Below are 13364 nucleotides of genomic sequence, written 5' to 3'. Positions count from 1 at the left end.
TATTCAAACTAAATTGAAGACAGCCTACCAAGCTACCTCATTTTCAGAAAGCGCCACCTATTTCTGTACCTGCCTACCGATGCTCCACTCACCTATAGAAAAAAACTTCCTGGTAGCATCTGAACAAGATGCAGAGACATAATGTAAAATTTTCTTCAGAACTCAGTCCTTTTCTCCCTGCTATGTCAGTTGACCACTGCAGTCCTTCGTAAAACTGACCTAGGCTAGAGAGGCAGCTCAACAAACAAAAAGGCATCATGTGGGTAAAGAAAAATGAGTGCATTCCTCCTTAACCCACTCCCACGTGAATTTGGGAAAACAGGAGACACAGACCAGGAGCAGTGTTTACAACGGAGGTGTTCTTAGAACTGTCACACTAGATAAGTCCCAAGATCCATCTAGTCCCGTTACGTTGCTGGCAAATCCACTAGGGACCTTCTTTAGGAAATGACTAGGAAAGTCACCTATGTAACCTCTACATTTCCTAATAATACAATATAATGTAGGCAAATTAAAATTGTTTTTCCTTCAACAGAAAAGGTATTATGTGCACACAGAAAAGCCTTTCCTATGCTGGAGGCAACTGCTATCACCAATTTTGTGTGTGTGTGCTATCTCAACAGTGTATGCATTGACATGCAAAATATGAATACAGCTTTTTAAAAACACAAACGGAAGAACACTAGACATGCCATTCATTCCGTGCACTGCAATTTTCATTGAGCAATATCTTATGAAATTATTCCATATCAGCACATAAACATATCTACCTCACAGTACTTCGCTGCACCATAGTTGAATGCCCCATTCATAGAAAACAAGCTGTGATAAACAGTGATGTTTTTACACGTCTTACCTCTAGAAAACAATCCCCAAAGTGGGATTTCTAGGTCAAAGAGTATGTGAACTTTAAATTTTGAAATATATTGCTCACCTGCCCCTCAGAGGTTGTACCATTATATTTAGGTATGAGAGTGACCCCACTTGTGGGAACAATGAAATAGGCCAGGGTCCTCTGCTCACCGGAAGATACAGTCCAAACCCCTCTGGAGATGGATGCCAGGCTGCATTGCCTCCACTCTACCCCAGCACCCCAGCTGCCTTCTGGAGTGGACAGAATTGTCTTGAGTTTACAATCCAGGCAGTGAAATTAGACCAGGGACAGGAGTGGAGGGTGTCCCTTTATATCAAGGTAAGTGAATTCGGAAGGGGGAAAGTCCTAAAAGAAACATGAGGGTGGCAAGGGGAGAACCTCAGCTCACCTCTGATTAACCAGGAATAAGCTCTACTTCTCCCAGAACCATGACCAACACTTGAACAGCAAGAAATCTATTCAGGTGCCTAGGACCATTCTAAATGAAAGATTTAAGAATGCCAGAAAGTTAGATGGAGTCAAGTAGAACAGCCATCCAATTTTACAAGTATCCACAGTGAATTTAACCACAAAGATTTATAAACTTCTGTGTTTAGTTTTGATTAAACAGAAGATTTAAAAAAGCTGACAAAATACTTATTGGCATAAAATAGGAAAGAAAAGCACTCAAAAAATTTTCAGAAAGCACCTGTTCTGCACTCTAAATAAAATTCAGAAAAATATGGATGCTGTGAAATAAGGCATCAAATAAAAAAAATAAATAACAGACTGAAATAAAGGGAACAGCTGAAATGGAGAAATGAAAACAGCTAGCAGAGTTAGTAAACACAATGAAAATTCACTTACAAAATTAAAACTTGCATTATAAACAGCAAAAAAAAATCAGCCCAAGAGAAATTTAAATGAACGACATGGGCATGGGGCACAAGTTTGATAATTTTTGCTATAATGCAAAGAATCAGAAGAAAAACATACATTAAAAATGTGAAAAATGACAATAATGTATTTTTTAATTTGAGAATTATGTATTAACAAGCAAAACAAGTGTTTTTCTCTAGAAAAAAATATATGTAAAACTCCTTCATCAGACCTCAATGTGTGCAAAAGAATGACTATATGGTGATATTTGAAGTAATGAAAAGCACCCTGACCTGTGTGGCTCAGTTAGCTGGGCATCCTCCCTCAAAGCGAAAGGTTACCAAAGTGAAAGTTCGCTGGCTAGACCCCTGGTCAGGGTACATGCCCCGGTTTCGGGTTTGGCCCCGGATGGGGCACGTGTGAGAGGCAACTGATCAATGTTGCTCTCCCTCTCTTTCTCCCTCCCTTCCCCTCTCTCTAAAAATAAATAAATAAAATCTTTTAAAAATAAAAGAATGAAAAGGGGAAAATTTCTCACTATACGGTTAACAGTCACTCAAATAAGTAATTGAGGAAAAGGGAAATTAGTTTCCATTATAAATGAATAAATTCCAAATGGATTTTAAGGAAAACAAAAAAGTTTCACAATCCCGGAACAGGAAAGGTATTTTAACATATAATCCACCTAGGAAAAAGACTGGACTTCATATGAATATAAAATATTCATAAGACAAAACAAAAACAAAAGTACCATCAATTATGTCCAAGATAAATGATAATCTGAAATATAAATATTTAACATAGCCTCCATATCTAAACAGGTCCCACCATCCAAAGAAGACTGCATCAATGGAAAAACAGGCTAAAAATGCAAACAGGCAATTCATGGAAGGAGAAATATAACTCGGCAAGAAACATAGCAAAGATGTCTAAACTCACCTAGATTTACAGAAATGCAAAGTTAAATAAAAATTAGATTTGTTTAAAAAAATATTTTTAATTAATATGCAAAAAAGTAATAAAGATAGCAAGGATGTGAGGTACAGGATACTATCCTCAGACTTGGCTGACAGCAAAGTTGGGGATATCAGTGAAGAACCTTGAAAACATATATAAATTTTGACCCAGCAAGTCAACATCATAAAATAAACCTGAAGGAAATAATTAAATAGGCATATAAAAATTAAAAATAGTAATAGCTTAACATTTATTGACTAACATGTGGAGGGTCTGGACTCAGCAACCCACATACATCTTTTCATTTAATCCTCACATTTCGAGACAGTGACTATACTACAGATGACAAGCTAGAAGACCAGGAAGGTTTAAATAACCTGTGTAAAGTTAAACAGATGGAGAGTGGAAATGTAACTTGTCTAACTCCAAAATGCATGCTCTTAACCTCTGCTGTCTTGCCCCAATGGGGATGTTCACCTAAGTACTTTCTAGAATGAGATAAAGAATTGCAACCAGTCTATATATCCAAGACTAGGGCACTGATTAAAATGTTACATTTTAATGTAACATCTCCCGAATACATGGCCAAAAAAACATCATATTCCAGCAGAACTTGAATAACATCAGAAAATAGACACTCTATATTACTACATGGAAAAAGCCTGTTAAAAAGTAGTAACCATGTACTGTCATTCCAATTTTGAAAACATTTTTATATTATAGGATAGTATATTTAAAAGGTGATAGTGGTATGATAAAATGGTCAATAAAGGTTATCTCTGGTCTGCAAGGCTGTTATTTTCTTCTTTCTACTTTTTGTACATCTCCAAATTTCCTACTATGACAACTTATAACTTTCAATCTAAAAAAAGCTATTTAAAATATATACAGGAAGAGAGACGTGCATGTAGTGAACAAACACATAGCTGACTTGTATTTTTGAAACGTTAAGCTAAAATTTGAAAAGACTTATCTTCGCTTCATATTCAGGGGGGAGAAAAACACAAAACAGCACACACATGGAAGTCACTCTGTCTGTAGGAATCTGCAAGTCTCCCAGAGTCCTTTTCACCCTTCAAAAACAATGACCCCTTGCTAGAGGGGAGGGGTCAAGGGTAGCTCTTGGTGTGACAGAAGCATGAGGCTCCACTGCATTTGCTGAGAAATTCTAGCAAGCTTTCTTAAGGAATCCTAATCAGTAAAAAGAAGGCATTCTGAAATCCATGGCTCCTATCTTCCCTCTTCTCACCTGAAGTCCCCCAATGTATTAGCAGTGCACACAGTAAACTCAAAGTGATCAAAGGAAGTCTTTGGTTTTACTTAATTTTAACCCATACTTTAAACAATAAAAATACACCACTCCACTTTTGAGAGACTCTGACAAATAATCCAAATCTTGCACGTAATAGGGCAGCCAATGAATATAGAATACAGGAATAGTGAGTGAATGGTTCACACTGGGCCCAGCCATTGCAGGGAGAGGTTTGGGAGGACAGGAGCCATATTTATTTTATACTCTTGGCTAACCCACTCTAGTACCAGTGCCAAGAACGTATGAAGATGACAGCACATTCACAAAAGGGAAGGGAGACAGGGCTTGGTCTTCGGGTCTGGAGTCTCCCTGGCCTAATGGGTGACACCTCAATTCCACGATCTGCACTGTTTAACGTGACTGGGAGTGAGATTCACAGATACCATTCTCTATTTGGTTTCAGTGTTGTTGTTTTTTTTTAATTTTTCAAATACAGTTTACATTCAGTATTATTTTTGTATTCCGCTTTTGATTAGATCTTGCACTGTGTTCATTTCTCAGCTCTGGTTGAACCTCAGTTTGGATTCTAGTCTATCTGCAGTGTCCTCCTGGCAGAGGCAGCTGGCCTTGTGACTTTCAGCTGCTAGTTATTAGCTTTTCATGACATTTCTCAGATGTTCGTGATTATGTCTGTCCTTAGAAAAAGTAAGGAAGAAAACAGGACAAATATCTTGTTCAAGGGCCACAAAGAAAAGTGATACAAACAAGATCTTTTCATACCACTCTTCACTCTTTGCTCAGCACGACTGAGCTAAGGTGCTTCTCTCTTGGATTAGCAAACCCATCTAAAATGTCACATTTCTCTTCGTTAGTGTCGCCTCACAGAAAAACCTGTGGTCTTTGAAACCTTTCATCCCCTTCTGCTCCCCTGTCTGTATCCAATTGTTTGCAAAATCCTGTTGATTCCCTCTCTCCATTTTGAGCCCGTCCTTTCTTCCTGACCTCAGAGCAGCTATTTGGTCCAGCCCTTGATAGGGCACACTCTGCCTAATCTACCGCAACTGTCTTCTTCCTCAATATCTTTCCATGACCAAACGCATGCTCCACATTGCTGTCAGTGTTATTCTCCTCAGACCAGCACCCGATCTAGTTAACAACTCTGTTATCATCCAGTAGCCATTCCAGGAAAGCACTCCTCCATCACTCTGTTAGTAATCCTGCTCAGTCCACAAGGTTCCACAGACTAACCCCCTCCCCACCCGACCCTCTGCCACCCTCACCCTCACAGAGATAGCCCAGGATTACCAGACAGACACACAGGATCCAGGCCATCTGGATCCATCTGCTGTAGGTCATGTGATCGGCCCAAGATTATGAAATGAATCACGTGAATGGCCTTATACTGATTAATCAAAGTCCACCCTGGGAACTTCTGCCAAAACTGTCAAGAAAGACACTCTCTTCTCAGTGATGCAAGCTCCAAGGACTGCAGAGACTGGACTATCTAGGACATTCCAATGAAGAATACCAAGACAGGCAGAGGTCACACATAATGAAAAGCCAGACGAATGCGTGGAGAAGGCTCCCACAAATGTAAAGATGTCCCTGGAGCTCCCAGACCCTCCGGCCATCTTGTACTTACCAGTTATGTGAGCAAACAGGCCTTTTATTTTTCCTTTAAATTATTCTGAATTGCCTTCTTGACACTTTTGTGTGTAATAGTCTTAACACACACAAATCCACTACTTAGAAACTTTTAATAGCATCTTACTTCCTACAGAGGAAAAAACCAAACTCCTTAAAACAATATTCAAGTTCTTCAGCAAATGGGGCCATCTCAGCTTTCCAGCTTTAACTCTACTGTCCCAGCCTTGAGTACTTGCAAATATTAAAATGAAATTAAAATCAGTAATCTCTGCTATAGCCACCACAGGCCCTGATTTCTGCTCCCATGCCACTGCTCGTACTTCCTGCATCTGAATTATTCCTCTGTTCTCTCCTTCATACTCAGTCTTCCAGATTCAGTTCATATTAGGCACCAGGACCATACTTTACATTACAGCTTTCAAATGCATGCATATCTCCCTCCTACTGGACACTCCACAGACAAGGAATGAATCCTTCTAAAGTTTCATCTCTAGCACTTGGCAATCTGCTTCAGAGCGCAGACGCTCCATAAATGTTTGCAGCTCTGATCAGAAATGGAAAGACTGAGGATTGACTTGTTAAACTCTTAATTCTTCCTTACATTAGAATTTTTCTAAAATTAACCATATCACCATACAACCCAGGAACTGTATTCTTGGGTATTTATCCTACTGCAACAAATTAATGTTCATATAAAAAACTTGTACACAGATGTCTGCAATTAAAAAAATAACTATTGATATAAATCTGAAGGGAATTGTGCAGATTGAAAAATAGCCAATCAGAAAAGATTACATGGTATATGCTTCTACTTATATAATAATCTTGAAATGACAAAATTACAAAAACGGAGAGCAGAACAGTGGTTGCCAGGCATTACGAATGGGGGTGAGACAGGTGACCGTGGCCATGAACTGTTCTGCATCTCCACTGTATCAGTATCCTGGTTGTGATATTGCACTACAGCCTAGCAAGATGGTACTATTGGAGGAAAGTGGGTAAAGGACCAGAGGATCTCTCTATTTTATTTCTTACAACTACATGTGAATTTATAAATATCTTAAAATAAAAAGTTAATTTTTTAAAAAACTAAACATATTCCATATCTGAACCAAAAACAGATTCGCAAGGAGTACCTTAAAAATAATCATAGTTTCAAATGAAAGATCTCAGTGTGACTAGCAATGCAGCAGAGTTTTACCTACAAGAAGCAAGTAGTCCTCTTGAAAAGAGGCGGAGTTGTTCTCGTCAATATAAGACACAAGAGAGTAGAATTCTTTACGTATGAAAACTATTTTTAGAAACTGGAATGGCAAAAGAAATGACAAATACTAACAACAGAAGTGCCCCTCCCCAGGACACTGAGTGGGGGAACCCTGAGCGATAGTCCGTCTCTCCAAGTGTATGGCTGGGCTTCCATGGGGATAAATAACAGCCACTGATCTGTGAAATCTGATCTGTTTGCCATTTAGATCCATGTGACTCACTGAGGCTGGCTGCATTCATATCTAAAAATACAGGAAATCTGCAGCCTACGCAAATTTGGCTCAGTGGCTCATGGGTTTTTGATTCAAACATGGCACATTCACAGATAGTAGCTTCATATTTATATCAGCCAGCTGCACAGGAGGTTCCGCTGCTCAGATGAGAGACTAGGCTGAAATCTAGAAGCAAAGAGAATCAGAAGAATTATCTGCTTATATATATTTTATCTGGGAGTCACATGACACCTTCTCTTTAACAGGCAACATGAGACCTGAGGTCCTCTATGGGCTAGAAGGATGCCCTTCCTCAGGCATTAGGTGTGCCCCACTCAACGCCTGTCTCCAAGAAGACAGGGACTCATGAGCAATGAAAGACAGAGTAGAGGTGTGGTGGTCACACGAGCAACCTAGCGCCCCTGGGACTGGCAGTGGCCAAGGCTCCAAACAGAAAGGGTTGGTGTCTTGGACCTGCCACTTTTTGTTTCATCCAGCTCCACTCAGTACCTCTCCCAGGAACTCCCGCAGCCATGAAAATGGGTGAGTGAGGCAGCTTATTGCTGAGAGTTACCTCTTGGAACTCCCTGATTCCTTCCTTGTGGGCTATCCATACACACAGACCTGGTGACTTTTCAGAGGTGCCCTGTTCATGTTCCCTGGGGCCTGTCTGGCAGAGCCAGGGCAGCACTCACCCATCAGGATACTCAGCAACTTCTGCACTCGGGAATTGACCCCCACGATTCGGTAGAGCCCTTGTTCATTGATCCCTGAGAAGAGAAACAGTGATGATTTAATTAGAGGTACATCAAACACAAGTCAAGCCAATCCAGCCAAAGGCACTGTTCTCATTTTCTCAGTCCTTATAAAAGCCGCTTTAATTAAAGTACCCTGTCACTCAGCTCTGCTCTTAGCAAAGGAGTGCAACTGGTACAGCTGTCTAGGATTTCAGGGATGTGCTGCACACTTCAGTCCTCATGTTAGTCAGTCATCAGAGGGGAAGGAGACCTTCCTCTTCCCTTGCCAAAGGCAGCATCTGAAGAGTTTTGAAAGGTGCAAAAAATATACTTTAAATAGATTGTAGTTAACTGGTGTTTTAATTTAAAAAGCCAAAAATGACATGACAAAAATTCATACTTCAGAAAAGCATAAACACTTCACAACTTATTTTCACATACAAAATGAAAATATTGAGGTTTAAGGACATTTAAAATTTTGGAGAACGTTAGCCAAAACTGAAAAATTAGAAAATCCATTCATTTGTAATGACAATATTCATTATAAAGAAAAGGAAGGGCCATCTTCATTCAACTCAAGGAAATATACAACTAGCCTGGAAGGGGTTTACCTTCAAATACTCAAACAAAGAACCAAAAACTAACCCATCTCAGTACTTTGTTCATTTAAGTACAGGATGAGATCACCACTGTATCATTTACAAAGGGGATGATAGTTTAGACTAAGTGATATAAAATGACTTTCTTCCTGTTGGTCCTAGGCCCATCATATGTGATACCTGTCAACTACCTGGTCTTCTGCTTCTGTCTTATTCCCTTGATGTTCATTTTTCAACCACTAGCCAAAGTGAACTCAAAGTATAAATCAATTCGAACCTTCTCTTTTCTTAAAACCTTCTCATGGCTTCCCATCACATTTAGAACACAATCAAACCTTACTGTGCCTGCAAGGCCCCACACGATCAAGCACAGGCCTACCTCAGACCTTCTCATCAACCACTGCACTCTGCTGCAGCCACAGTGGCCCTCCTGCTACTCCAGCATATCAAGCTCAGGCCCCCAGTCACAGCCCTGGCATAGGATTTCCTCCACCCGGACCCATCTGTCCCAGACCTTTTCAACATTCAGGTCTCAGCTTAAAAGCAACCTCTTCAATCTAATGCATTCCACGACCAACACTGCTGGCCAGTATCTGGCCCCTTTTTCTTTTTTATTTATAGCAGTTAATAATATCTAAAATTATCTTTCTTCTTTGGTTTCTTGTCTTTTCCCCCACAATTACAATATAAACTCACGGTACAGTGATTGTCTTCCTCACCATTATATCTCCAGCACCCAGGTCAGTATATGACATAGGACAGAATGAATAAAACAATGAGTTATAGTCCATCAGAGCCACTCCTTTGGAGCCAAAACAAAATTTCCTGGAAGAAATTTGGGGAAAGGCTGAGTCTGCAGTGTCTTCTACAAGACCTATGTAGAAACGGAACTCATGAATAAAAGCAAGTAGTCTGCAATGAGGGGGGCTCTGCAGCTAAAACAGACCAATGAAAGCATGCCATCATCCTGCACAGCTCACGGGCTAGGAGACCTTGGTCAACAACCATGGGAAGGGCCCCAAGTTACTCGGTAGCAAAACCATTATTCAGTAAAGTTGTGGCTTGAAGGGTTTGTCCTTTCTGAAGTGTTATCTCTTCCCTTCATCCTTGTGCTTTCCTGGAACTTCACACCATCCCAGCTTCAAGTGGACAATGATTAACGAGCCCCAGAGAGCATGGGGTTCTGGTCACCTCTGGCTACCAGTTATATGTGTACATATATGCACTGCGGTAGGGAAACAGCCACATCCTTTATGTATTTACGTAAATACATGACTCACACTGTCCTTCTGTCCTCTTTGTGCTGAATGAACTCACTTAGAAATTAAAGCATCATTTTCACAGGCAGAAGCTAAGGGACCAAACCAACTGGTGACCTTCTTCTTTCTCACTACTTATCGTGTATATTTCCTGGCTTGACATCAGAAAAAGTCATCCTCTTGAGGTATGGGTTTGCATTTATCACACAGACTCTGAAAGGTTTTAAATGACTAGGTTTCTGTCTTTGTTTCAGCTGCTGAAAACTGAGTGATGGACAGGTGGCCCACCTCAGGCAAGCATATAAGGTTGGGGAGTCGAGGGGAGGGGAGTTTCATTTTGAACTCACTTTGGCTCCACTTTCATGCCTCTACTTTTGTTGTCCCTGTATCTCTTACATCTCATTCTTTATTTTAAAATGAAAAGCATTTCAAAATGCCTGTTGAAAAATTACCTTAGTTATAGCTACATCTAAAACTTGTGAAACTGTAATTATGAAAAATAGATAACACCATGATACATGCGCAGGTAGGAATCTCCCCTCTCCCGTCACCCCCAGAATGGGTCAGTTCATACTTGGCAGGCTGTTTTACAACTTGCATTTTTCACTTACTATATAAAATGGAAATCTTGGGTGTCAATAAGTGTATTTCCATTGCATCTTTAGTGATTCGGGATTTTTTACTGCATGAATGTACCTCTGTTGATTTAACCAAATTTTGAGACGTTTGGTCAGTTTCTAATTTGTCACCTTAACGATACTTTTCTGTAAACAGCCTTATAGCTCAATCTGGTCCATGTCCTTATGTCCTCAAGACCCATTATTCCCAGAAATGTCACCTACTTCTACTTTATATTCTCTGGTTATATTTTACATTATCTGTGCAAACTGCTTTAACTCTCTATTGAAGGAAGGTATAGTAGAAATAAGCAAACACTTAAAAATCTAAGTACACATTAAAATAACTACATCGGACAGAATACTTTTTTGGCTAGATAGATATATAGGAGTAGAGGCTTACAAAGTTAATTTTTTCCCTCCCCCTCTGCTCAATGCCTTATAGCCTTTATAGAGATGCCTACATTTCTCAACTGGAAAGAGTCATGGATCCTGATTTAAAAGATAGAACTTCTTCCAAACAAATAAAAAGGGCTGGTGGGCTAAGAGACTATAGAATAAAGAAGATTCACATATATGAAAATGGTTCACATCAAACCCAGCAGAGAGGTTCAACAGACCAGTGCACTCAAATCTCCAAACTGTCAGAAATGAGGAATTGCCTTTGTGCCGATCTCAGAAGAGGGGATGGAGACCCCCTGGATGAAACAACACCCCTGATCTCTATGCCCTGCTCCTACAGAGCCAGGAAAGGTCCAAGTGTAATAGACAGAGCCTGACCACAGTGCCACTACAGGAGACTAGGGGCCTGACCCATTCTTCCCACCTGGATGGTCTCCAGCAACAAAATCCCCAGAGCAGGCTCTTAACCTGGGGTCCATGGACCCTAAAAGGTCCACTAGAGAATCCAGGGTGTCTATGAACTTAGGAACACAATTACATCTTTGTTTTCACTAACTTCTAACTGAAAAGTAAGCATTTCCCTTCCATTATGATATAAGCAACAAATCACACTAGATTAACAGTTCCTGCAACTTGGTCAGAAGTCACAGATACTTTCATAATATATTACAATATTGCAAACATCTTGAAATATGTCTTACAACTTACAAATTAAGCCAGTTATGAACACACCACTATAACTCATTATGTAAAGTGTTAACAAAGAAACACATCTTACTACATCACAACACATATTATTATATCTTAATATTTTAATAACTGAACTTCAGTAACTGGTTTCCATTCAATCCCATGTATTCGAATCGGCTGAGAGGCACTGCTTCAGAGCAACACGGCTCAGGAAAACACATTGGCAATGACACTTGGAAAGTTAGATGAGTCACTTAAAATCGGAAAACAGCAGGTAGCAGGTCTGACGCCTCCCCACATGTATGACCATCGCTGAGAACAATGCCATCTGTTGAACTACTTTACCTCTGGTTTCCACAGCGTGGATGCATTTCTTGATAATATTGAAGCCGATGATGTCCAACTGTGCCGCTGAAAGAGGAAGAGAAGAGAGTCCAGTTGCTGGAGGCGCAAACCACCCTTGGAACAAGACATGACCAGTCCAAGACGACTCAGTCCCATGGTATGGCCACATATCCTTTTAATTTTTTCCACTAACGGTACAGGAATGATTTTTTAAAATAGCTGGTATTCACTGAGAACTTACCACATGCTGGGTATGGTTCTAAGTGCTTTGTGTGTATCATCTCATTTAATTCTGCAAAGTTACCCTAAATGTACAGCTGAAGAAACTCAGTATAAGGTGAAGAGCACCTTACCAAAGGAATAACTAGGCATCCTTTAAATTGTTTGGTTAGTATTAGGAGCTAGAGGACTAAATGCTTGTTGGTCCCCTTCAAAAAGCATAAATTAACCCTAGCCAGGTGAGACAGTTGATTAGAGTGCCATCCCAATACACCAGGGTTGCGGGTTTGATCCTGGTCAGGGCACATTCAAGAAACAAACAGTAGATGCATAAATAAGTGGAACAACAAATCGATGTTTCTCTCCTCCCCTTTGTCTACAGAATCAATTTTTTTAAAGGCATAAATTAAGTGCCAATAAGTGTTGGACAACTGCTTGGCACAGATTAACTCATTTTTTTCCCTAGAAAGCCCTCTAGGCTGATACCATCGTTAGCCCCATATTACAGATGAAGAAGCTGAAACTTGGCAAAGCTAGATATCCTGACCAAAGATGCAGGTCTAATATGTGGGAGATTCATCCTAGAACCTGTGTGACCTAATTGCCTTATTTTTAAAATATATTTTATTGATTAGGCTATTACGATTGCCCCGTTTTTTCTCCCTGTGTGACCTAACTTCCTTAAATGAGACACTGAATTAAAGACAGAAGTAAAATTCTGTTCAGGTTACTAGAAAAAAAAAAAGACCCAGAGGAAAATCAAAATAGCCAAGAACAGAGAAGCTACTTGAAGAAGACGACCTAAGGCAGTAAGTAGAGTCATCCTCTTGTGGTGAATCGGCAGGTGGTTACAGTATTCCACCTGCTCTGAAACCACTAAATGCTCAACAACAGCAACTTTTTCCACAGCACAGAACTAATTTCCACCCTGGTGACAAAGCTGAGAATCCACCAGAACTCATACCCACACTCTGGTTTCCCCATGATAAGATGTGTGCACTAATCTTAAGAATGGGTTTGTCTTTGACCTCTTAGGACATCAGGACCAAACATTCTACAAACAAGTATTCAGAGTAGAGAAGGAAATGGTAGAAAATAGGAAGGTGAGTATTTATAAATGATTGTCAGGGCAAGAAATAAATGTGTATAATATGAGAACCAAGCAGAAGTTGAACTCATCTTGGATCTAATCCAAATGGAATCTTTCTCCAATTCTAAATGTCTATGAGTAAATGTAGATCCAATGAAGATAAAAATCCTTTAAAAAAAATCACTGACAATTGCCCAAATCAAACTAGAAAGGAATGTTAATTTCCCAAAACTTCTCTTCCCAAAGGGAAGTAGCTCTTGTTCTTACACGCATACTTAGTGCTTAGTGGTACTTAACACACTCAGTCTCTAGGATGGTAAGTAAAGTACCAGAAAAGAAG

The 13364-nt window shown here is 39.9% G+C and overlaps 1 protein-coding gene across 9 annotated transcripts in view; it reads right to left on the bottom strand.

The window, feature by feature from the left end:
- Positions 1-13364, bottom strand: part of ARHGAP26 (Rho GTPase activating protein 26) — a 451541-nt gene that overhangs the window by 167551 nt on the left and 270626 nt on the right. For all 9 annotated transcript variants that reach the window (XM_045183872.2, XM_045183873.2, XM_045183874.2 and 6 more), the window contains 2 exons: positions 11716-11781; positions 7762-7836 (listed from right to left, as the gene is read on the bottom strand). In XM_045183872.2, the coding sequence (XP_045039807.2) occupies positions 7762-7836; positions 11716-11781 (141 nt within the window). The remainder of the gene's footprint in view (positions 1-7761; positions 7837-11715; positions 11782-13364) is intronic.

This window comes from Desmodus rotundus, chromosome 10, assembly GCF_022682495.2.
Source record: "Desmodus rotundus isolate HL8 chromosome 10, HLdesRot8A.1, whole genome shotgun sequence".
Taxonomy (NCBI): Eukaryota; Metazoa; Chordata; class Mammalia; order Chiroptera; family Phyllostomidae; genus Desmodus; species Desmodus rotundus.
The sequence above is the reverse complement of the archived record's forward strand: the minus strand, read 5'-3'. Positions and strand labels throughout refer to the sequence as shown.